The 24,852-nt window shown below is 52.9% G+C and overlaps 1 protein-coding gene across 4 annotated transcripts in view; it reads left to right on the top strand.

The window, feature by feature from the left end:
- The window catches only part of RGS3 (regulator of G protein signaling 3), an 87,245-nt gene that overhangs the window by 34,080 nt on the left and 28,313 nt on the right, over positions 1 to 24,852 (top strand). For 3 of the 4 annotated variants that reach the window (XM_075519469.1, XM_075519470.1, XM_075519471.1), the window contains 2 exons: positions 7,142 to 7,253; positions 13,605 to 13,645. In XM_075519469.1, the coding sequence (XP_075375584.1) occupies positions 7,142 to 7,253; positions 13,605 to 13,645 (153 nt within the window). Of the gene's footprint in view, positions 1 to 7,141; positions 7,260 to 13,604; positions 13,646 to 24,852 lie in introns of all 4 variants that reach the window. The other variant, XM_075519472.1, reaches the window with a different exon arrangement.

The raw sequence follows: 24,852 nt of genomic DNA, 5'->3' as shown, positions 1-24,852 counted from the left end.
TTTGAATTTAGTTGGAGTGAACAATGTGTCATCTTCAGAGCCATAGAGGAATTTTTACTTGACTGCTCTGAGTTTCTGGGTAACACCTTCTGGGTGGCCGACAGCAGAATACCAGAGACGTGTCATATCGCCGGTCTGTACAAAACAGTACAAGGCCGTGTTATATTAAGTGGCTCCTCTCTCCTTCTGGCTTTCAACATGCAATTCATTCCTTGCTTTGACTTGAATTGCTTTTTTTAATTTTCTTTCTGCCAAAGTACATGAAACATTGCATGATCCATTAGGAAACTCGTCACTGATTTGTAAATAAAACTCTTTCCCTATCTGTCCTGCTGTTCTTTGCTGCTCAGGGTCTTCTGGGCACCTGCATGAATGAAAATGAGGTAAACACATGGCTGTGTAGAGCAGCTGTGCTGCCATGGCTTGGAAATACGGTGGCCAGCCTGAAGTCAGGATGCTTCTCCTGGGTGGTTTGGAGTTGCTCGCTTTCAGGTCAGACTCAGAGGTCTGTAGTACCCAAATGTGGAATAATTATGAATAACTAATGCCATTTGCAGCCTGGGTGGAGCACGGGGGTGTTCATATTTAGACGATGGAGAGCCTCAGGACAAGCATGTTTGGAGGGGGTGTGCTGCTCTGTCTCCAAATGGCCACGTTAGCCATTTCAGGCACCCAGCTGTAGGCAGGATCAGAAGGAGGATGTCTCAGGGAAAGGACGCTGTTTGCTTACGATGCCCTAAGGATGAGCGTGAGGCTGGAAGAGGATTTCCCAGTTGGGGCTGCTGCCAGGAAAGGGCAGGATGCTGTATGCTGGCCAGGAACGTGAGACAGCGTTTGCGAATGATGGTGCCTTGAGGCCTTGATGTCCGTGTAAGCCTGGCAGAGGGGCAAGGCAAGAGGTTGTGACTAAGCGTAGTGAAAAAATAGAAGCAGTGAATGGGAACAAGCATGTGGCGGCGGCTGCTTTGGAAGGCAGGAGCCTTTCCCTTGGTGCGAACCCAGACGTGGTGCTGAGCCCCATATTGCCGGGAGCTGACAGTTGTAGGCAGCGACACCGGGACATCAGCCGTGTCCCTGGGGAAGGGCTTTCTCATGTCTGCAGTGTGTCGCAGGGTCATGGCAGGCTTTGCAGAGCTTCAGGGAATCGGTGCAGGTCTCTGGAAGGCCAGAGACTCCCCTTCTCCAGTGGAGCAAGAGTGTCTGCTTTGGTCCTGATGGGCTGTGAGACAAGGAAACCTAAACTTCTGAAGCCAGGAAGACCTAAAATAGCCTGGACATCAACGGAGTTTCCCCTGGTACAGAAGGGCTCTGACTTCTCTTTTTGCTGGACTCGAGCTCACTCCCTCTCCAGCCTTCTCTGCTGCCCGAACAGAGGCTGTCTTGCTTCCGATCGGTCCTTTTTTCCTTGCTCCATGTGGTTTTCCATTTTCCCACTGCTCCTCCCACCCAGCCTCTCTCAAACTGGACCACTGCTCCTGTGGTTTGCAGCAGGACTGTTTTCTGCATGTTATTCTGCTTTGGCTAATAAGTGGCTTGAGAGCGGGGAGCCCAGGTGCGGGGGCTGGAGAAGGAGGTCCTGTTTCTTTTTTATTTAAAAAAAACAAAAAACCAAAACCAAAACCAAAACAAAAAACCCAAACCCAAACCAGAATCTTTTCCCCTTGGTAGTTTCCACATCACGCACTGCATCCTTGTCACTGAGCAAGCTCTCTCCCATCTCCTGAAGGAATCAACCTATCTCTCTGGAGGCTTGCCAGGATCTGTCCTTTCCCTGACCTTACCTCTGGGGCAATCCTTATTCAGGCCTTAATCACATCCTGTCTAGACTTTGTTGCAATTCCCGCTTTTATGGTCTTCTGAAGTCCCTCCAGCCTGTGGAGTGCCAGAGGAACCAGCGTGATGCAGGCGATTGCGCACGAGGTGTCGAACGTGGGCTTTGTCCTTTTCGGTCCGTCTCTAATGTACCTGGAGGCAACTTTCCAAAGCCCTGAGGTACCTTCACAGCGTGGGCCATGCTCACTCCCTTCTCAGCTCTCTTTTTCTGCCATCCCGGCAGGGTCTGCAGATCAGGATGGTCCTCCCTTGAACTCTGAAATGCCCAGCTCTGCCAGGAGTCTGGAGGACAAGGACCGGCATGCCCAGGTTTTACGCTCTTCTATGCAGGGCAAGAGGCTTTCCTCTCTCATCCCAAGTGTTGTGCTGCAAGTTCCTGGCACTCCTGGCCTGGGATGGGGTTGGCAGGTCCCTGTTTTGGGGGGGTGGCTGAGTTTGGCCAACACAGTGGGTTGACCAAAACCCTACTCCCTGGCACAGATGTTTCAAGATCTTGTTTTCAGCCTTTTTTAGACACTTTCATTTGTACGAAACTTGCACTTACCTCCTCCTTCCCCTACACTAGTCCCACTTACTCTGTCCCTTCTTCACTGCCTCTTAATATCCTGCTCTTCCTCATTTTTTACATGATTTCCCTGTCTGCACAGCCACTGCTTATGCTAGTGTTTGAGGGCAAGTGTGTGACCCCGTGAGGTCTTCAGTGCCTGCTCTCCCCTGGTGTTCATGGTAGAAGAATATTTGATTCAGGTAAGCCAGAGTGAGGTTCAAGGTTGACAACTAAAGTCTTCACCATGGATCTCCTTTTGGTGAGTGTGGTGGTGTATTTTTATCAAAGTCTAGCTGAGCGTATAAACTCCTCCCTGAGTGTATAAATTCCTTGCCGATAATCTTGGCAGAAAAAAGTGTGTGAGATGGTAAAAAAGGGTAAATGCACTGTGGGCTAAATGCTGCTGAGAAGTCTCGGAGAACATGCATTTAATAGAGATACATGCAGAAGTAAAAATGCAGGAGCAAAGGAGCAGGTCATGCTTAGACAGTTAGGGCTGTAGCATGGACAGCAAGGACTCAAAGGCTTTGGTGTATCACTGAGGGGTGGTAAAGTTTCCCTGACCTGGGAAGTTCATGCCCATCTCCAGAGTGCCATGCCTGCGTACGTGCACTTACCCCACCTGCAAAGCCTAGACTGCTTCTCTTTTTAGACTGGGGCTCAGCTGACTGAGATGCTAACGTACAAAGCTATGGTGACTTTTAATCATGTTCTTTTGCTCTGGTCTGCGTGAAAACTGAGTGAGTAACTGCCAGTGCAAAGCTGTAGCCAAGAAAGCTACGACTTTGGAGCATATGATCAGGGGAGCACTGAAGAGAAGTGTCTGGGTGGTACCCCCTGTATGTGGGGAGGAGCTGTGTCATTCTTGGTCTGAGTCCAACAGTGATGTCTGCTTCATAGAGGACACTGAGAATTTGGATGGTCCTACAAGAGGGCTACTAGGATAAATCAAGATCAGAAAAAATTGAGGAAGATTAAGAAAGCTTCATCCATTTAGCTCAACTGAATGAATGGGGACACGAACTTTGCAGGTACAACCCTCATACTGGTATCACTGGAGTTTCTCTTTGGGGTTGCACCCAGTTCTTCTGGAGAAGAATCCAGTACTGGTAAATAGAAAATGTGTGTGGATCTGTCCTAGGGGTGGATACCCATCTTAAGAGCTCCCCACCAAGGATTATAGGATTCCTCTAGCCAGCTGCAGGCAGCATTCATTACCACTGTGTTCTCCTTTGGCATCTGAAAGCTCTGTCATAAAAGACCTGCTTCTGCTTCACTCTGCTTCCTCAGCTCCCTCTGTTTTGCTGGGCACGGCTGTGAGACTATTGCTAGAGAGAGAGGTGATGTCTCGGAAAGCATCCGCTGGCTCAGGCTTTTTCCTGCCGAGCAGTGGGACGAGCAGTGGGCCGAGCAGTGGGCCGAGCAGGCGGGATTTGCACTGATCCACCGTGCCGGTGTCTCTGCTGATGCACGACTGCAGTTGCAAGGCGCCCGCTCCTCCCCGCTGTGGCCCCGGTGGCAGTGGCAGTGCGCAGGTGAGCAGGAGAGAACGGGGTTAGGAGCAGAGGTAACTATTCGTAAGCTTGAATGTGAAGGTACTTTGGCTGCAAGGCTTAATTTCTGGGCACCTTTTCATAATCTTTTCGTTACCATATTTTGCTTTACAAGGCGTGGTTATCGCTTCCTTCTTCCTGCGGTGGGGCTCTGTAGCAGCCCAGTGTTGATCTCCTGTCCTCATCCTGGGGAAGCACACTAACCCACTTCTTTCCACCTTCCCTCTTGGCTTTCATTTTCTCTTATTTTCTTTGAGGAAATGCTTTAAACGTGCCCCTTCCTTCTGTAACAATGCTTTTCCAGTTATGTTCTGTTAGTCAAATCTATCAGCAGAAGAGGCTTTGCTGTTTGCCGTGGTGCAGAGCACAGCCAGATGAACAGTGTCTGAGACATCAGTGCCAGCCTCTGCCAACATCCCCCCCATAAAATCTATTCACAGCCCCCTAAAAGCTCTGTGTGACAACTGCCATGTGGCCTCGAGCACTCTGGTAATAACACAGGCGTGCCTGGCTCTGTCTTCAGAGGAGTCCTTTCATCAGGCCAGTTGTTTTATTTCTGATTTTGGGGTAGGAAATTAGTTCTGGGAAATACACAAAGATACTCTTGACTCTCCAGGGAGCAACTCTGGTGGATTCTGTGTCTTGCTTGGATGAATTCAGGCGCTGTGTTTCTTTTCTGTTTGCTCTTTGACTTTTATGAGCCCTGTGATTTTTTTTCATGGTAGATACCAGATCTGTTTGCAAAGGGCTGTTAGAGACATGTTACAGCTTGTCGGCAGTGTGATGGCAACCCTAGGCAGAGCTCCGGATTACTCACTCCAGTGCTGGCTGCTGCCTTAGGGTCATCCATGATTTGAGTTTCCCGTGCTCAGCTCTGCAGGTGGGGTAAGTGCTCTGCCCCCCAGAGCCGGTCCCGCTCCCACCTCTGCGAGCAGGGTCCGCTGGAGCCCTGGGCCTTGTGGCCCTGGGGTGCTCTTGGCAGGCTCTGGCTGTCTGGGTGGAAGGGACACCCTTGTTTTCTTCCCCCAGCAACTTTGAGAAGCAAAGGGACCTCTCTAAGCCGTTTTGTGTGGACCTGCTCTAAAATCAAATGTCTTCCTGGAAGCAGCATCTAATAGAGATGCTCTTACGTAACCCACGCTGGCTGCGCTTTTATCTTCTCTACATCCTGAATTCAATCAGTCCCATCTTACCGTAAAAGCACAATGTTACCTATAAATACTTCTTGTGTATTTCTGTTTCCGTTATTCCCTATTTAAATCTTCTTGGATTTGAAGTGATATTTTTTTCCTGCTGATCCTTTTATCCTTTTTTCTACCCTTTAAACTTCCGTGTGTATTAGGTCTTCGTTTTCTTTCCTCCGTTTCCAGCATGACCACTTGCTGATCCTGCTTTTATCTCCTTCACTTTGCTGAGTTGCTATTCTCAAATCCCTCAACATCTCTTCTTTGAGGCTGAGTGACCTGGGATGGCACCAGACATGGCCAAGAAAAGTTACCTTTTGGAACAAGATGGGCATGGGAGAAAGCTTATAATGCAGTTTGTACTTTGTTATTCTACTTACTACTAAGTACAAACTGCAGTTTGTACTTACTACTACTAACTCCGTTATTAGTAGTAAGGTCAGAAGTAATGAAGAGGGCGAATGTGAGCACTAGGCCAACAGCATGTTGAGAGGGAAGGGATTTTCCAAACAACACAGAGGTAAACAGACGCTCCCTGGTTTCATTGTCAGTTAAAGCTATGCCAGTAGCTTTGTGCTTATTAAGAATCCCACAGAAACGAATTTGCACAGCAAGGAGAAATCTTGTGGCAAGAGCTCGATTTTGGTTTCAAAGCCAGATGCTGCTGCCCTGACGTGAGACTCTGCACCATGTGACAAACTGTTACCCGGCTTGTCTTCCTCCTGACACGCATCCGTCGGCCGCTGGGCATGGAGACAAACTGTACTGGCAGCGTGTCCCTGTAAACAGTGACTCAGTCCCTCTCCAGAGCAAAGTCACCTTTCAAAGGGTGACTTGGTGGTGGTAGCGGTGCCAGCTCCCAGTAAGGCCCTGGGATGCTGGGTTGCGTTCCGCTTTTGCGAAAGGGTTGCTAAAAGGCCACAAAACCTTCGTTGCTGTTGCTCAGTGTTGCAAAGCAGCTTTCCCTTTGCTGTGGGACGTTTTTGGGAGCATCCCAAGGAGCAGTAAAAGCAGCCACGTGCTCACGTGCTGCCTCCTGTGCTGAGCAGCGCGTGTTCGGCAGCATGCAGAAGGTCCAGCATCCAGTATGCCCACTGGCACGTTGCAGCCGCTTCCTGGCGTCTTCTAAGTTTTGCTGCATGCCCCCAACTTCTGACAGGCTCAAACCTCGGCTGCTGGCATAGTGATTGCACCAAGCTACTTGCCTCCAGTAGGCTTCTGGGTCGAGGATCTCCATTACAGTGGAGAAGCTCATTCTTCTTATTTTAAAGATCACACCAATCTGTACTGACTGAACCAGGGACCTCAGGCAAGAGCCAGAAGCAGAACAAAATCTACCTTTTGAGTTGTGAGCACTTACCGCTGCCCTGGAGTAGCTCCCAGCTTCTGGGACGCTTGAGTCACGGCTCAAGCACAGAGCTGGGCCGACGCTCGCTTCGGCGTTTGCTTTCCACCTGTCAGCGTGGTTTAAAGGTGTCGGGTTCGTTCCCTGCAACTGCTCTCGTGGGTTGGGTTCTGCTGTTGTAAAAGCCAAAGTGTTGTTTTCTCAAAGGGAGCAAAATGGGGCATGCAAAGACTGAGAACAGTGAGAAGCTCCTTCGTGAGTGTGCTCAGGGAGATCGTATTTGCTTTTAGGTTGCAACTTCTCCAGTGCGCTGGGATTAGTTGGCAACTTATTCCCTCCTCCTGCTCCTCTGATTTATGACTTATGTAAATGGGAAGTGACACGAGAGAGCAGAGGGGGTGTGTTTGCGTGGCGTTAAACTGTCGGGCAGGTTTATCCCTCTTGTCACGGGACTCCACGAGCCTTGGTAGGTGGCTGCCAAGCGGGGGGAGCCTCTTCTGAAGCTTGCGGGGAGTGCCCTGAGGGGTGCAGCAGCGATCGGCCCCTTAGGGAAGGGGTGCCTGGGCTGCCTGTCGTGGCTGGTGCGTCTCCCCGGGGTAGAGGATCTTTCCAGGACGCTGTCTCAGTGCCGAGAGATGAATTCTTTATAGCTGCTTCTTTGCTGCTCTTGTGCTTCCAGGTGACCCTCTTTGTTTACTCTGACCTGCTGCTCTTCACCAAGGAGGACGAGCCTGGGTGCTGCAACGTGCTGAGGAACCCCCTCTACCTGCAGAGTGTCAAGCTCCAGGAGGGTGAGTGTCTGCAGCAGCAGCTGGAGACATTAGGGGCATTTTTGGGGCCACTAGCTAGAAAGGTTTTTGGCCAGCAGCAGGATAGCACCCCACTATCCCATTGCTTCCAGTGTATAACAGTACCGTCCAACTGGTGCTGCCAGATCATCCTTCCTTGGGGTGCAGGGCCAGCATCACCCCTCCCATCCCTGCCTTAACCCAGTCCCGGGGAGCTCCATCTCCTGGGACACTTCGGGGGCACTCCGGTAGTGCCACTTTCCAGGGCTTTTTGGGTGCGTGTCTCGGGGATTTTGGGCTGGCGTTCCCCAGGGTCTTGCTGTGCTGTGCTGTTCCCCTTGCTGGTGTGACGCTGCCTACAGCGGGGGCTCGCCGAGGCTGAGAAAGGGAAGCAAAGTCTTGAGGTATCCCCCGTGGTGCCTCGAGAGAGAGTTCAGAGGTTGTTTCCAAGGGAGTCTAGCTAAGCCCTACTGACCTTTACTTCACTACTTCTGCCTTCAGCCGCCCACAGTTTTCCCCCGTGCTAGCATCCCTCCCCCACGCACGCCCCATTGGTGACGAAAGAGCAAACCCTGGCCGTGGTGGGAGGCTGTGGACCATGCCCTTGCTCTCTTCACCTTGGCTGCGCTTTCATGTCCAGCTGACGGCTCAGGGAGGGCTTCTAGGGCGAGGGGTGACTTGAAATCAGTTATTTCAAGTTAAGATGCTGAGGCTGTACAAAAGGTGGCCTTTAGGGTCAAAAGAGGAACGAACGAATTGCTCTACCACATCCTATTTGCTGTGGTGGAGCCACTTCTTGGCCCTGGGCCCAGTCCCACCTTGTTCCTTCTTTGGTGCAGTTGCTTTTTGGGTACGGGCTTGTTTTGTGTACCGTCGCCTGACTGTGTCAGCGTGGGGCTGGTGCCCTGGCTTCTTCTCGAGCCCAGGCAGTGGGTGTCGCTGGACCGGGACCTGATGCGGGAAATCGTGATTAGATATAAGGAAAAACTTTTCTATGGTAAGGTCGGTCAAATATTAAGTTGCTCAGAGAGGCTGTGGGATCTCCATTCCTGGAGGTGTTCAGGACTCAACTGGGCACGGCCTTGAGCACCCTGATCTGGGTGCTTTGGGCAGGGACTTGGAGTAGAGACAGTCAGAGGGGTCCCTTCCAACCTGAATTACTCTGTAATTGTATGAGCTGATGTCTTTATGCAGTCCTGTGGCCCTGACCAAAAGGGATTAATCCAGATCTGGGCTGCTTCTCCAAAGGGATCATTTTCTGGATGAATTTTGCCACGTCCCATGACTTTCCCCGGCTGAGCTTTGAGCTCTGTGGATGAGCTTTGAGCTCCGTGGATGTGGATGCATCTCTCCACGTTGTTGTGAGCCTCAGTGCTGGGGATCTGCAGTGCTGTGCCAGACACCACAGGCTGCCTGTCAGTTGTTATTTCTCATTTCCATCAATGTTTCTGCTCCCAGATTAATTCACTGACCTATTTGGTGGGGGCAGAAACACAGAGAGGGAGACGGGGTGCCGCAGTGTGAGCCATTTGGAAAAGCCATTGAAGCTTCACTGGGGTTTGCTGAGTTTGTTCTCAGCGCTGCTTATTTCTAAGAAACGGACAAAAGAAATTGTTCCTCGCTGAAGTGCTTGTTGGTCAGCGTCTGCTCCTGGAGCGCGCACGCGTGCCGCCTCTGGCTGCTCTCAACGGCTGTTGAATAACCCTGCTCTTGTTCGCCTCCTTGAAGAAATCAGCTTCCTCGGTGCTGGTCCCGGCTCTGTGCACAAAGGTCTGTTTGCAGCTCGGCACAAGAACGTTCCTCCTAACCTCAGGCAGAGCGGTTGGATTTTGTGAGTGGTTTTCTGCCACTTATTTCCTTGTTGTCATAATAACTTGGCTGGATCACATCTGGAATAGCTTAACAAGCCTCTCTGAAGGGGATGTTTGTCTCTGCAGCGCTGAACCGCCCCCCGGACGCCGGGAATCCAGCACAGTCGGTTTTCAGGCAGCTCACCCTCCTGATTTGGGCAGGGCCGCTTCAAAGGCGGGTGGAACAAGCAAAAAGATGTCCGTCCCTTTTGGCAAGGATTTTCTGTTGGTCTCCTAAATAACTGAATGGCACATTAATAGGAACAGGCGTATTGCTGAGTATAACAATTGAGACATCTCCGGTACACTGAAGACCATTGTGATGTTTCCTGTTTCTGCTGCTCGCTGCACTGTGCGAAAGCAAATCAGGATAATCTGCTTTACAATGCTCTGTCTTCCTGCTTTAGAAGCTGAGCATGCCTGATGAGCACCACACCGGCCAATGTTTCCAGTGCGGCAGGGCTGGCTTCCTCACTAGATACTGTGGGAATTTCCATGCTAAGGTCACCGCCTCGCTGGGATCCTGGCCCCCCTGGGTGGGTGTACTTGGCTTTGGGACAGAGAAGAGCGCTCCTGTTTTGCAGCCAGAATGAGGACCCCCAGGCTGTGAGCCCCATCCCCAGCCTTGATCCTGCAAACAAGGACTGTTTATGGGCTGCTTTGCTGTCCCCAACATCCCAACCCACCGTATCTTATAGCAAACAGCTCCAAGATAGTCAGAGGCCAAGAGTGTGATTTATGGGGCTTCTGCCCCACCACAGCTGCTCCCTGCTGCCCCACGGATGCTGGGAAGCACCCAGGGCTTGCACCCTGCCACACCTCCCCAGGGACATGTGCCACAGGGGGTGACAAGCTTGTCGCCTCTTGGTAGCCGGGTTTGGATGTGCGCAACAGCCTTCCTCTCTCCCCATGCGCCCAGGGCCCCGCAGCACCTTGCCCGGTGAGCTCCTCTTTGGGTGCTGGATGCAGTCTTGTCCTGGCTGAGCAGATGCGAAGGGCCGGGGAGCGGGGTACTGCCCTCGCCGTGGCCATTGCCACGGTCCCCTGGGCCACGCAAGGAGGCTGTGGAAAGGAGCAGGACCATCTTCCCTCTTTTCCCACCTTTTTGACCCAACACCCGGCATGCACCACCCAAATCCTGCGAGCAGCGGGTGTTTTCCTTGGGTTGCACAGGGAGGTGGGCAGAGCCAGGCCGGCGCTGAAAGCTGCCGCTGTGCTGGGAGCCGCGTAAGTGCTTGCCCTGTGCGTCAGCACGGGGGCACAGGACAAGGCTTGGCCCGGGAGGGGGATGTGTCCCACAAAACTTGCACCCTCCTCTTGTCTGCGCTGAGCGCGCACAGCAGCCCAGCCCTGGGGCAGGGACGGCTCAAGTTACTCTGAAAGACAAGCCAGTCCCTGCCACAACGCATCAGGAAGAAACTCAAGTATCTTAAAGTGAGTTTTGTTTTCTCCTGCTTATTTCCTTTTAGCATTTCACTAAATTTGGCTGAGAGTATGCACTGTTCAGCTGTCAAAAAAGGCGTGGATGTAGCACCGCGTGGGGAGCGGAGCCCCGGATTAACCCTGGGCGCCTGGCTGCCGCCTCCCTGGCGCGAGGTTCTGCCTCTCCCCTTGTCTTTCGTGGCCTCTGTGGTCCGCGGTGCAGGGGATGAGCAGTGCACGTCGCACGGCTCCAGGGCACAGCAAGCTCCGGCACGCCAGCCTGACCCTCCGGAGATCGGAAAAAGCTCCAGTGGAAGAAACTCCAGCAAACCTGGTTTGTGCTGAAATCTGTGCTCGGGTCTGCCCTTCCTGGCTCTGCCATCGCTCTCCTGCCTCCCCTCGCGCCTCGCCGGGGGTTGGCACCAGCTCAAGCCCAGCTGCTGGGCTGGGCAGCCAGTCTCTTATCTCCCATTTATTTTCTCTCTAAAGGCAATTACTGGTAGAAAATGGGATTTAAACAGTTCTTTAGCCTAGGCTGGCTCCTTGCTTTGTGCGTCCTGTAGGCACTGGGCTGCTTGGCCACGTGTAGCAGCGAGCCTTGGAGGGACAAGGGGACAGGAGCTGCTGGCAGTGGAGGTTGCTAATGTCAAGATTCATAGCTCAACGGAGAGGAATTTGGAAGGGAACTTAATTCTGATGGTTTTGAGCTTTGTCGGCATCACTTGTTACTGCAGAAGAAATAAACAGAGGCCCAAGAGAAACAGGGTCATTCCCAAGGCTGTTACACTCCAACGTCACCTTTCTCTGCTGAGGGTGCACGTCTCCAGAGGGTGACTTGTTCCTCAGATCAGCTGGGAAAGCGGGGTTAAAGCTCCTGAGGGAAAGTGGCTGGGACATGTTGGTCTTCTGCAATCTGCTTTGCAAGGCAGCCTGGAGAGCTTTGGTCATGGTGCAGGGAGGAGCAGAGCCCAGTTGAGAAGATGGGCTGTTTGTGTACTGCTGACCGCTTGGGAAGCGGAAGCAGCAGAAGGGGATGGTGGACTCGTGGTGTGCCAGCAGCAGGCTCAGATCCTGCCTCTAAACCCTCCCTCAAGGGGAAAAGCACTGGCTGAGGGGATCCCATCGGAGGCTTTGGCTTAGCAAGGAAAATGCTCCCTGATGGTCCTGCCGGGATTTATGAAGAGGGTGCTGGGAGAGCTCGGGCAGAGCCATGGAGAGCAGTGAATGGTTCTTCTGTGGTGCAGAGGTGAGACCTGGGCTCCCAGCCAGGCCTGTTTAGCACGTGCTCTCAGGGCCCAGCATTGCTCCCCTTCTGGAAGTGAAGATTTGGAAGGGCAGTGCTGGAGCCCTTTGGCTGGCAGCCCTGGGGCCAGGCTGCTTCCCTGACCCTCGCATCGCCCAGGGTGGAGCAGACTGAAGCCTATGAAAACACACAAGGACTCATCATCTGAGAGGTCCACAGCAGCGCTCCCGGTGGTGCTGGGCTCCAGCAGCCGCTGTGGCACAGTGTCCTGATGTCCTTGTAGTGATGTTCCAGCCCTTATCCTGCAACGTGCATTAAAAGGGAAGCTGTCAGTGGAGGCAGGCCTGCGATCCCCCAAAGGGCAGCTGGAAGAGACTCCAGGCCATTGCACTTCTTCATGGGTTTCGCATTGCCCACGGAGTGACTCAAGAGGCATCTGAATCCCTCAATGGGTCACAGCTCTTATCTTGACGTTTGGGCTGCTGCCTGCGGCAGAATAATCGCTTTCCTCTGGGGAACAGGGTGTTTCCACCACTGTACAGAGCCTGTTTCCATCGTTGGCGCAGCTCGGGCTGTTGAAATGAAGCAGAGCTTGTGATGATACTGCTTTGAATAGGATCTGTGGCCATGGCCAGACTGCAGATCTGATCTCGTGGCAGAGATAATGTCATTAAAAGGGTTATGAAAGCTGCAGCCCAGCGGTGCTGCACGCTACCAAGGGCAAAGCTGGTGTGAAGGAGCGAGCTGGCTCCAGGAGATGGGATGTCCTACTTCAGAGTTGAGGTGACCCTGTCCTGTGGCAGCTTCATGTCCTCCTGCGAGGCTGATGTATGCTAGGAGCTGGCTTCCCTTGGGGCTGGAGACACTCGTGTCTCACCAGCAGGGATCAAAGACCAGGGCAAGTCTTCAGGAATGCCTTTTTGTTGGGGGCAGGGAACGCTAGGCCTGCAGGAACCAGCTTGGTGGAACATCTGGAGCATAACGCATCCCCTGGGATAGCTGGCAGCAAGATGGGGAGCCGAACTGGGCGGCTCCATGACTTAGCCAGACATGGATCGCAGTGTTAGACATTGCATTGCATCCAGCACCATCTCCTTTCTCAAAGCTGTGGAAGTGCAAGTCCCTTGGCCAGCTCTCCGGAGCAGTGCCACGCTGGCGGGAGCTTGGGGAGTTTGCCCTCAGCCCAGTGGAGCAGGATGAGCTTTCCCCCCTGCCCCATGTCAACTGCTTCCTACTGCCCTGGGATTCGGCTCCGTCTCCTTGGAGAGGCACCGACCCCAACCACTGGCACTGATGGAGGCTGGGACAGACAGCACTAGACAGAGCTACCACCAGCCTTACCAAGGGCTCGGGGCAAGAAGCTGGGATCGAGCAAGGATGTAGGGACAGGAGCTGCTCTGGTTAGTCCTCCTGGGAGCAAAGTGTCCACAGAGGTAGGATGGGAGAGACCCGACCCTGGTGCCCAGGATGGCTGCGTGGGCGCTGCGGGGCCTCCGCAGCCCCTGGGAAGGAATCGGGCTGCGTGTGCCACGGCAGGTCGGGCACAAGAGCCTGTGCGTGGCCTCTGAATGAAACGAACCTTTTTCCAAAAGGACAAACCCAAAGGAGAATCCGTGATAGCGCAGTGAGTCCACGCAAGATACCATGCAGTACAGCCTGCCCGGCGCATGGCCCCTGCAGATGCAGCATACATCACTCCCAGATCACAGCCTGGTACTGTAGGATGACAACAATAAATATTCATTAAATGCTGTCTCTTAGCCAATTCCTCTGCCAGTGTCTCCGCTTGCAGAAATGCAGTTGTAGCTTAATTTTGATCCTGTTGTTTCTTCTTTGTAGGTTCAGAAGATCGGAAATTCTGCATCCTTTACCTTGCAGAGGTGAGTGTCACTGTCTTCCAAATTAACTTTGTAGTGGGAGCTGAACACGTGCTAACAACTCTGATCCTTTCTGCTGGGGCAAGGAGCACTGAACTGGCTGATTTTAACTTCCTTTTTAATTAATTTGCCAAAGGTCTGGAAAGGAAATGTAATGGCTACGTTAGTAAGAAGCTGCTAAAAGGAATCTGTGAACGGGGAGGCTGGGCAGCACTGAGACAGGTTTGCTTTTCCCCTTCCCCCCGGGCGCAGTAGGTGGATCTTCCTCGCCGCCTCTCTTTTTGATTTATCTTGGGGTTCTTCTGCCTGGCGGCAGATTTCCTTGCCACCTGTTTTGTCTTTATTTTTTAGGCATCTTGCTTTTCTTGTCTTCAAGCACCCAGGTTTGAAGACCTCAAATAAAATAAGGAAGCTCAATCTAAAAGACATATAATCATAGCTCTAAAAACACGTGTGGCTAGTGCGTGGCTAAATGCTCTAAGCAGATTTACAGTCACTCAGACGTTGGCACAGTCGCGTTTTGTGTCGTGGAGCAGCCAAGGAGACTGCAAAATTGGTTCACAGTGACTGGACCTCCCTAATCATTGAATGCTGCGTCTTTTTTTCCTTTTCCAGTGACTTTACTGTGTTCCTGGTTTCAAGGCCTTGTATTTTTAGGGCTGGAAATTTGGATCCGGAAAAGATCCCCAGGGCGCAAAGGAGAAAGGCAAACATTGCTCAGCAGCACTGTGAAATAATAAGCTATTGTGAAAGCTGGATGAAAATGTTCAGAATGAAAGTTGTTCACCTTGAGTGGCTGGGATTTGGGCCAAAGCACGACTTGCTGCGTAACCATGGGCTGATGAGTTGTCTCTCATGTTTCCCTCTTGTTCCTTCCCTGTCTCCTCTATTTCTTCCTGGGGCCGTCAGGCAGGAGCTGCCTCCTTGGGGGTTTGCTCAGTGCGTGGCCCAGTGTAACGTCAGACTTGCGTGATGTCTCCCTACCCAGCTAATCCTGTGCCATGGCTCGGAAAGACTGCGATGGATGTTCGTCAGCGACATCCTGACAGCGGGGTGAGGCGCTGCTGCGTTTTCTCATGCATTTGGAAAAATGCATTTGGAGCCTGACATTCAATTTAGAAGCTTTGGGCCCCTAAGTAGAAGTGACTGAAAGAGAGCTGGCTGCGTTTCATGAGATCTTGAGAGGTGAACACTCGTCTTTGTCAAGATGTAATGAAGTGCTTAGCTTTCTTCTGAGGGGCATAAATGACTCTCACAGCTCTGGTGACTGAGATCAGTGACATCCATTGAGGTTGGAGTGTAGTAGTTGTATAGAAAATGTGAAACATTTGCTTTCCTACGTGCGTGCTCTCCCACAGAGGACAGTAGGTCTGGACTGGCCACGCTTATGGGATTCTCCAAACCCCTTCTTGTTCCTTCTGTCCACCCAGGGTATTTTGGAGCAGGTTGCAAGTGGAGTGGGAGCTTCCTGACCCGTGGTGACCGGCAGGTCTGCCACATGCCCATACCCCAGGAGCAGCTGCTCACACCCTGCACTGTGCCAGCCCACGGCTTTTGGGCGACATCGGGGCAGCCCCTGGCTCAAACACGGCACCCTGCCAAGCGGGACATCCCCCGTGCCACCCCTTCCCTCCCGGACCCCGTGGGGTTGCTTTGAGGCTGGTGGTCTGCACTGAGCTAGGGAGATCGGGCTGATGCGAGATGCTGCCTGTGGGGAGGCGATTCCTCAGCTGTGTGGTTCGGCTGGATTTTTCCTGCAAGGAAGGGAGAAGAAGGCTTTTTTTTGTGTGCGCCGTGAGTGCGTAGCATAGATAAAAACAGCCGGCTTCAAGGTTAAGGGGACAGTACACTTCCAGCCGTAAGTCTCACCAGACTCTCCAGCAACGGGCAGTTTTGGTTCGAGAGGGGAAGCTGAAAGGCAGAGAGGGGGACGTGCCTGTGAGTAAGCAGTGAGCAGGGCAGGACGGTACCTTCCCAACTTCCCCATGACTGCTCTTCTGGGAAACGGTGACCTGCAAGTCACAACCCCAAGAGCCACGCGGAGTGGGTGACCAGGCTGCAAGGACACGCGCTGGTGGTTAAAGCATGGGAGCAGAAACCTCTCACTTTTGCAGCATGGGGGTTGTGCGGCTCAATGAACTGTCCTCAGCGGAGATAGACCTCAGGCGAACGGAGATGGGCTCTTCTTAAATGACGGGATGCTGTCGTGGGAGCCAGTCTGGGAGCATTTAAGCATCTTTTTCCTGCAGGGAAGCTAAGAAGAGACTCGCCTTCAGGTCATCCCTTTCTTCTTTGCATTCACTTTTTGGGAGCAAAGCTTTAGTTACAGAGTTGCGGGGGTATCACTGGGAGGTTTTAAGTCTTGGCAGCCCGTCGAGGGAGGGGACGGTCCCCCTCAAAGGCATTCCTGCAGGCTGGCTGCACACAGAGGCATTGCGAGGGGCTTGGATGCCTCGCTGGGCTGGTGGGAGCATCAGTGTGTGGTGTTAAGGTTATTTTTGCAGTGGGGTGGATTCACGGCACGGCCTGCTGTCAAACGAAAGCTGGGATCCAGGCCCAGTGGAGTGGCACTCGTGTCGCAGCAGCACGTGGGCTGCGTGAGGACGGTGTCTCTGGGCCAGCCCAGCGTGGCTCTCCCCATTGCCTGACGGACTGGTGTCCGCTGGGTGCCACGCTCCCGGCCGCGTGACCTCCTTTTGCCCTGGTGCGAGGCTCGGCCTCCTTCGCGACCGTGGGAACGAGATGGTTTCCCCCCGTAAGGATGGCTTCCCACGGAGAGGGGCTGTCTCTGCTTCGGGGCCGCGCTCAGGCTGCCGGGAGTCGGGGTGGAGGGAGGCTGGGAGGGCCTCTCTGGCCGGGTGCTGGCCCGGCGCACCCCGGCACCCTTGGGCTCCCAGCGACGTGCTGCAGCAGCGCCCTGTGGCTGGGTCTTGCTGGCAGACGCGCTGTCCTGCTGCCCACCCCTGTGACTGCTTGTGGCAGCTAGAAAGCTTCGTATAAGGATGCATAAGAGAAGGACGCTTTTGTGGGGCCTCTCCCCCTCCAGATCTGTTCCTGTCCTGCTCTTTGCAGCAAGTGCTCCATCCCTGGGCTTGCCAGCAGCGCTTTACCCTACCGGGAGCCTTTTGCTGGCTCGGCTCTGCTGGCCGGTCCTCTCCGGGGTGGAGGTGATGGGTCTGGGCGGTTTGGTGGTCGTCACTATGTGAGCTCTTCTGTCGCCGTGATCTGGGCAGACACATCCATTGCGCTGCTGTGACGGGGTCTGGCAGGTTGGTAGACCTCTCGTACTGCTATTTCTTACCCACAAATCATTTGCGATGAGTAGTAATGTACTTAGTGCTGCTGTGAGTTGAAAGGAGCCCGCAGGGCCGGGCTGCCTTTGCGTTTGCTGCGGGAATAGCTCTTTGCCGAGGCCTTGAGCTGCCGTCTCCTGCTCCTTCTCATCTGGAAGGCTTGTCAGTAATGTTCTGGCCCATAAGGTTGCATTTTTGCATTTGGATCTGGCATGATCCAAAATAAAACTGTTTCAATGTCTGTGAGTTGCTTAATTTATTTTAAACCAGACAGAAAATTGCAACCTTTGGGGAAACTGGAGTGTCATAAAAAAGCTACTGCTAGCCATCCTGTCTAATTGCCTGTAAATAAATCGCACCACAGAGTTTAAATCCTGTGCATTATGATTATTTACAGTGAGATGGCAAAGAGTAATCTTTATAGCCCGGTGTAGGGTACAGCGGAAGGGGTGTGTATTTTACAGGCTCTTCAGCGTGCGAATTGCAGTGCTTGGAGGTCCCGAGTGCAGGTGGCCCTGCTCTTGGTGGGGCATGTGGCCTCCTGGAAGGGAACAGCTAAATATAGGTTGGTGTTGGAAAGAATGCAGAAATAGAGGAAGATTCTCCACTGAGCTGTCTGTTCTTGGTGGTTTTGTTCCTCGTGGTGGTCACGGGTTAGCTGTGACAGTCCCGGCATATAAGCAGGCCAGGATTTTGGAAGTGAAGGTGGTAGCTTTTGATCTGAGGAATACTGTGTATACCTGGAAGCTTGTCTAATTTTTCTATTTGCCAACTGGTATGTGAAAAAGTGCTACCAATGCATGCAAACCTGGTCTAGCGTACGTTTCATTTCAGTATTTTAAATCCAAATGAAACAGTTTAAAGTCAGTTGAACAGACCCCACCTGTGCAAGCTTTGGGCTGATTCACTGTGGACCCGCGTTTCTGCATCCTAAAGAATTTGGAGTGTGGGCGTTTGGCCCCGTTTCCTCCCTGCCCGCATGCCATTCCCTGCAGCGCATACACCTCCTATGCTGACGTGTGTAAAACCTGTCAGAAAACGTTTACGGTGTGGTGGGAATCGGTAGCCTCACAGGGAGCCAGTCCAGAGGCATGAATGTGGTCCAGTGCTGTATTCACACCCTTCCCTGCTCCGGAAATATCCTACTGGTAGGAAACTGCAGATCGCTGCTTTATTAGAAGTTTTTGATTCAAACCCAACATATTCAGACCAAATTGACGTAAAATCAAATAGCTTAGTAAGTTTTTCATTTGAAAGACACTAGCAAAATCGATCTTTTTCTCTGGAAGTTTTAATCTCCAGACTCTGGAGTTTCTCTTGGAAAACTGCTCCAACAGAAAATCTTTCCAGTAGCAACTTCTTGGCCTGCCGCGATGAGCACACTTACGGACCCGAGCAAATTAATGCTGCAGACCTACGCTTGATCTTGTTTTGCCTTGGAGACGCGCATCCTAACTCTGCATGGGAGATCCTCTAGACGAGTGTCAGAAATGACACTGTCCCCCGCTGTCCCACCCCACGCCCTGGCTCTCTGCGGACACATCCCTGCGCCCGCGGGGTCCCCCGTGGGCACTGTTCCTGCTTGCATCCTTGAGCTGCGTCCCGGCTGCTGGCAAGGGTACGCTTTGAACAAATGCTCTTTAAACTGGGCCACAGCTGTAGTGAGGGGCAATATTGTAGCTTGTATAATGTGCTTAACTCCATAGTCTTCACTGGAGATGTCCCAGCTTGGTCCATAGGAGAATTACTTTCCCAAAGTGTTCTTTGTAACTCCCAGGACTGAGCATGACTAATTTAATGCCTTTAGGAATGTGGCATTGCCCATTTCTGTCCCGCAGGGAAAGAGCAAGGAGAACTGAGGTTCCCATCTCCATACGGGGAATCCGAATGCTGGAGAAGCAGTTTACTGATGGTGCAGAGGACTTTAAGGCTCAGGGACATGCTGTGACATGGCAGGTGTTACACACCTGGGTAATTTTGAAGTCAGCTGTTGTGGACATGTCATCAGAAGAGTTTGCAAGGAGCTTTTTTGGTCACCGTCCTGGCAGATCTGGAGGACGCTTAGGCAGATGGTTTGGTGATAGGGAAAAGGGCAAAAGGGCTGGCCAGGGGGTGACATCAAATCTACGCAACCAAGTGAACAGCTAAGGTGAATTTGTTTAGTAAAGAACTTAAAAAGTAATTATTAATGAAAGAGAGATAAAGAGTACAGATGGAGCACAACTAGAGCAGACGTCCTCACAGGCACTTGGCTTTATATGACATAGCGCTTGGCTTGAAAACCTAGAAAGACAGAAAGTTGCTGTTGTGGTTCATAGATAGTTAAAAACTCTCGTCTGAAACCTCAACTTCATCATCTGTGAGCATTGCTCTGCCAGGGAGGGCTTGGGAAGCCTGGCTCTTGCTTAATTGCAAACAATCATCATTGGCATGGTAGAAAACAGCAAATCATGCCTGATAAAGTGTGCATATGACTCGAAATTTGGGGAAGTAGGAGATGATAAGGAGGCTAGTTCAGTGATAGAGCAGTGGGGGTTAGTTGTTAAGGTGGGTAAAAGCGATTGTGTGTTTTCATGTGATCATGGGGAAAAGAGAACTGTACGCACAGGTGTGTGAGGGTCAGGAGTGACTGATAAAAGCTTGTTGGGGAAAGGATAATCAGCAGCCATGAGCTCCTGCAGCAGAAAGACGGCATCAGTAATGATAAATGTTTGGGATTCAGTCAACTTTCCCATTCCTTTGTTCCCTGACCCCAAAGTGGCAGCCAGAAGACTTGCATTTGGGGTTGAATTTGTTTCCAAGTGAAATGGGATGGTTTTGGCAGGGGACCAAAGCAAAGGAAGTTGTTTCTCTTTTCCTTTTTCCCAGCATTAAGGAGGATCTGGTGCCCTGGGTTGGGCTCTGCTGTTGTGGTTTCCTCCCCATCCCAGTTACTCTGTTCTCTGGCAGGGCTTGAGCAGCCTGCAAGATGTCTGATCCCTCCTTTTCCAATGCTCCATCTATACTTTTTGGTTCTTAAGTACAAGAAAATACCTACAAAGTGCAATGACTAAAAGGCCGGTTTAGAGACATGAGCTCAGAAAACCTCCAGGCTGCACATGAGCCATGGAGCCAAGAGCTGTGTCCCGCTCTGACCCCAAAGCAGCGCTGGCCACAGGGCACGGTCTGCAAGCCCCCAACGCACCTCGCTGCAGGAGGGTTTTAACCACAAAAAAGCGCAGTGATTTAGGAGTCCCTCAGCCTCGCCTGAACACAAAATCCTGAGTTTTGTGCTGTGATGGTCACCCTGCAGATGCCAGAGCACTGTAGGGTGGAGGTATAGTGGGTTTGAAATTCCTGGTAAGAGAAAATCAAGTGTCAGCTGGCATCGGGTGCTGTGCGCAGGGTGGGAGAAGGGAGAAGAGATGAGTGTTTGTCTGTGGACTACGTGCTCTGTTGAAATTGTATTTCAGGTTCCTCTAATTTGTAATAGGAAAAGAGGTGATGTTTGTCAGGTTTGTGGTCTGTGTTATTTGTCAGACGGGCTGCTTGTACTGCAGTAAGGTGAGAGATCCTCCGGGCTGTGGCGGAAAGGGCACCGCAGACAAGGTTAGAAGCATTGGGATCAGTCATACCTAAGGACCTCAAGTAGAGAAAATCTAGACGCACTCCTTGCTGCCTGCTCTCACCAGTTTTATTACATGAACTTGAAGCTCACTGAGAGACGAAGTGTATTCCTCTGCCTTCCTCTTCCTGCTCCCAGCCCTTTTCAACATAAGGGGGGACGACTCCTCCTCCAGCCGCTCTGCTGGTGGTGGTCAGGAGATGTTACCAAATGAAAAATTCTTTCCTGCTCTCTGATATTTCCTTTGCTTCCTGCCTGTCTCGCAAGCAGTGGCTCATTTCTGGGGTGCCGGAGAGGTTCACCAAGCGGGGCTGTGTCCTGCGCTGCAGTGCACCGGCGTGCATCGCTTTGAGCCACCCAGCTGAGGTAAAAGCTGGACACTGAGTCTGCACACACTGAAACCCTCTGCCATGTCACACCTACAGCAACAGCTTAACTCTTTCCTGAATGGAGGTTTCCATTTTCCTCCATCCAAAGGACGGTGGGTCCCAGCCACTGGATTTCTCTGTGTGCGATGCCAAGAAGACCGAGCTGCAGCCTGAATCGCAGGCACGGTGAGATAACGTCAGACCGAGACTGCCAGCACTTTGAAAGGTGCTTCTGAAGGATGTTGTGGCATGAACCCGTGTACAGATTACCCCAAATGCCGAGGCATTCCTGAAATGCAGCCCTACCCAGCATCCCCATGACACGCCCCGAATTTCAGCTGCAACTGAAACGTTCATCTGGTTCAAGCCAGCGCTCTCCTGGCATATACCTGGAGCCAGAGCACGCAAAGCGATGGCTGTGGAGCTGGTGGCAAGGCTGCTCCTCTGTGCAGACAGACCCCTGGGCTCTGTCTCCTCTGCCAGCGCCCGTTTACCTGGGTTAGATGATGTGGAGTGACACCGGTAGCAGAAGTCCTGGGTTGGTGTAACCCATGGCCTGGGGCGTACCCCAGGGCAGCTCCTGGGCAGGGGCAGCTCCCAGTTCTGGTCTCTTTGGGCAGAGAGGGAGTGCTTGTGTCCCAGCTGGAGAAACAGATAAACGGGAGCACTCTGCTTCCCTGGCTTGGTGAATCTTTACACAGTTCAACCTGAATCTGAGTTTTGAGATGACCACAAAATGTGCTTTTTGGAGCAGAAGTTCTTCATTTTTTTTTCTCCTGCTTTAATTCTGTGGTCACATTTCCCAGATGTTGGCAAAAAGAAGAGCTGATATGATGCGGTTACAGTACCGGAGAGATTTTCAAAAGGCCCAGGCACCAGTGGGTAATTTTGGAGGGGAACTGCTGTTCCCTGGGGCTGGCCGCACAGGCTGGAAGCTTGCTGTCCTTGGGGCTGTGCTGGGGGCAGAGGGATAGCTCTGGGGCTGTGTTTGCAGCGGGTGGGTGAGCTCAGTGTTCCTGTTGCTGGGGCTGCTCAGCTCTGAGCCCTCTTGCCTGAGAGGAAAGGGTGTTTGCAGAATGGGAAGGCGGTGGCCCTGCTCTGTTTGCCAGAGCGGTGTTTGCACGGGGAGCTCCATGCCTGGCTAGTCTCAGGGCTGGGGATCCCTGTGAAGGCTGTTATCTGATGAGCCACTTAAGGACAAGCTGCTGGTCTGCAAAAACAGACCGAGCCCTGTGTCTTCTGACGAGGCTGCTCCAAAGAGGGTGAAAAAGGTTCTTCAGGCTGGCTTTTCCTCCTGGAGGCTTAGCATGCTCCAGGCTCTGCCATGATACAGTGCTCCCGTGGCATCGCTCCTCCATCTTCTCCCTCCTTAGCAGCAGCATCTACGTGCAACAGGGTCTGACTGGCCTGGGGCAAGCTGGAGCCACTGGTGGCTCTGCACCATGGAGTAGCAGGTCCGCTTTGCTATCTTGGTGCCTCTCCTGATCCATGGGTGGCTGTAGGACAATGAAAACCTATTTCCTAAGAGCCAGCCCTTGGTGTCACAAGGAAGGATGGGCACATCTATCCTTCACCTTCATCTACAGAGCCTCCCTGGCCCGAAAACAAGCCACACAGCAACGAGCCATGCTGCTTTGCAGAGATTGCTGTGCCCTGCGAACAGCAGCTCCGTGCACAGGATCTGCTCAAGCACCTATGAGATCCTGCGACCTTTTGGTCATCCAAGCTTTCAATAAGGCCCCTGCTGTTACTGCCAGTGTTTGTTTTTTGGGCACCACCAGCGTGCCCAGCAGTCAAAAAACCACAGGAAGAGACATGGTCCCCCACGGCCCCCCCAGCACAGCTTAGCATGGGAGCAAACTGAACTTTCTCATCAGACCTAGCTCCATGGGTCATGAAATAACCAGCCAGCAGTTGCCCGTGTTTTGTGCACAGGATATTCCCAGGGCTTGCTGTTTCGCCGGTGGAAGGTTTGCTCTGCGATTTAAAAGCTATTGTAGTCTGGAGCCCGTTTCCGAGGTACTTCCCCTCTGGGATCTCTGCGGGGTTTGGCTACGGACCAACGCTCCGAACGTTCGAGGCCAGGGGCCGGGCAGAGCTGAGCTGGGCTGTGAGCCCTGCCCCTGAACCACTTTGCCGTACACCCTGCAGAGGAGAGGAGCCTGGGGAAAGCAGCAGAAGTGCATCCTCCTCATCTGCGGGGGGAACATCCACCCAAGGACCTGACCACCCCTTGGGAGCATGTCTGCTAGCACGAGCTGGGGGAGGTGAGAAGAGCCCCAGGCTCGGCTGGTCACCGAGTTCAAGGCTTTAGAGGTGTCAGGCTGAGTCTGTCTCGTTGTTGTTGTTATATCTTAGCTTTGCAATGCCATGTAGAGCCACAGTTGTGTACCAGATGCTGTTGTGCTGGCTCCTGCACAGAGGGGCATGTCTGCAGCGTGGGTATTGGTGTGTGGGGTCTGGGGGCCCTTCCTGTGATGTGGTGCCATTCTCTGGGAGGTCCTTGGCTGACTGATGGGCTACAGAGCCAACAGTCCTTCTTTGGCTGGTGTCTGCTGGGGTAACCAGGAGCTCTGCCTGGCCAGACCCCTTGCCTGTCATCTCCCCATGCTCCTGGGTGCCGTGGGGCTGGGGCTCAGCCTGGGGGAGCATCTGCAGGAGTGAGCTTTTCCCGTGGAGCAAAAGGGACCTTTTCCTGCTGTAACAGGGCCCATGTGGGGCTTGCGTTGGCTAGTCTGGGTCCTCCTCTGCAACGTATACCCTGTGTTTTCCTCCAGCTCTCCCACGGGTAGCACTGGTGTGGGGTCCAGCGCTGCCCCGGAGCTGCGGGCTCACCGGAGGCTCCCGCGCCAGCCGGCATGCAACACCTGCAATAACATGTTTTTCAAAATGCTGGGGTGAAGGCAGTCAGAAAGCAACTGGCAGCCACTTCAGTCGCTCGCTTTATCTGGTCGCAAACGCCCCCTTCACGCCATCTGCATCCTCCTTTCCCAGCACTGTGAGATTAAACCCTGTTTTCTCTTTGTAAATATTGGCAGGCAAAGCAGCAGCCTCCCTGAATGAAAACAATAGCGGGGAGGCCGGTTCCCAGAGCGAGCCCTGAGCCAGGCAGCGTGCACAGGGCACGGCACAGCCCCGGCGTTAGCCGACCTCCCTGCTCCAGCCTCCCCGGTGCGTGGGAGTGCTGAGCTGGGCAGCTCGGTCCCCTGGCAGGGGCTGGGCTCTAGGGACACGTGCCACTGATAGGGCTTTATCCCATATAACAGTCGGTACTTCACGTGTCTGCCCTCCGTCTGGCTAGATCCCAACGGACTTTGCAAGCAGGGTCCTCTGCTGTAGAGGCAGCCGGAGGTGCTCAGCCGCTGTGGGTTGGGCTGGCTCTTTCCCCAACACAGTTGCGCATTATTTGGGGGGAGCAGGTCGATAGAAGAGGGAGAAACAGAACTCTTCCCTTGGGAAATGTGTGTTGGAGAGGTTAAATATCACTGTGAAGGAATAAAGTGCTGAGATCTCGCTGCTGTAGCGCAGAAATGATAGTAAAATGTACAGATTGGGTAAATGCAGTTTTGGCTGTCCATGTCCCGCCTTGCCCACAATACCCAGGACACACATCGGGGTGGTTGACTTTCTCCCCTGCCTTTTGGACCAGAGGGCAATCTCCTCTCCTGGCTTTAATACTCGCAGGTGGCTGGGGCTGGGGAGCCTTGCCGGCTCGCTGAGGCTGCGCGGGAGGGAGAGGGTCACTTTGCTCTCAACAGCCAGTGCGGGCTGAGCATCGCTTTGCGCTAAACTCAATCAAAGAGATGGGGACTGTAATTGAATCAGCAAGGGGCAGCAGAGCAGGGGTAGGTGAGCTGCGCATCCGTCACGAGCAAGGGGATACGAGACGTCCTTGGAATTGCTTTAAGCCTCACACCGGGGGGAACTACAGGAGCTCTGTAGGGA

This window comes from Mycteria americana, chromosome 17, assembly GCF_035582795.1.
Source record: "Mycteria americana isolate JAX WOST 10 ecotype Jacksonville Zoo and Gardens chromosome 17, USCA_MyAme_1.0, whole genome shotgun sequence".
NCBI classification, from domain to species: Eukaryota; Metazoa; Chordata; class Aves; order Ciconiiformes; family Ciconiidae; genus Mycteria; species Mycteria americana.
Note: the sequence above shows the minus strand (reverse complement) of the source record. Positions and strands in the feature narration are given on the sequence as shown.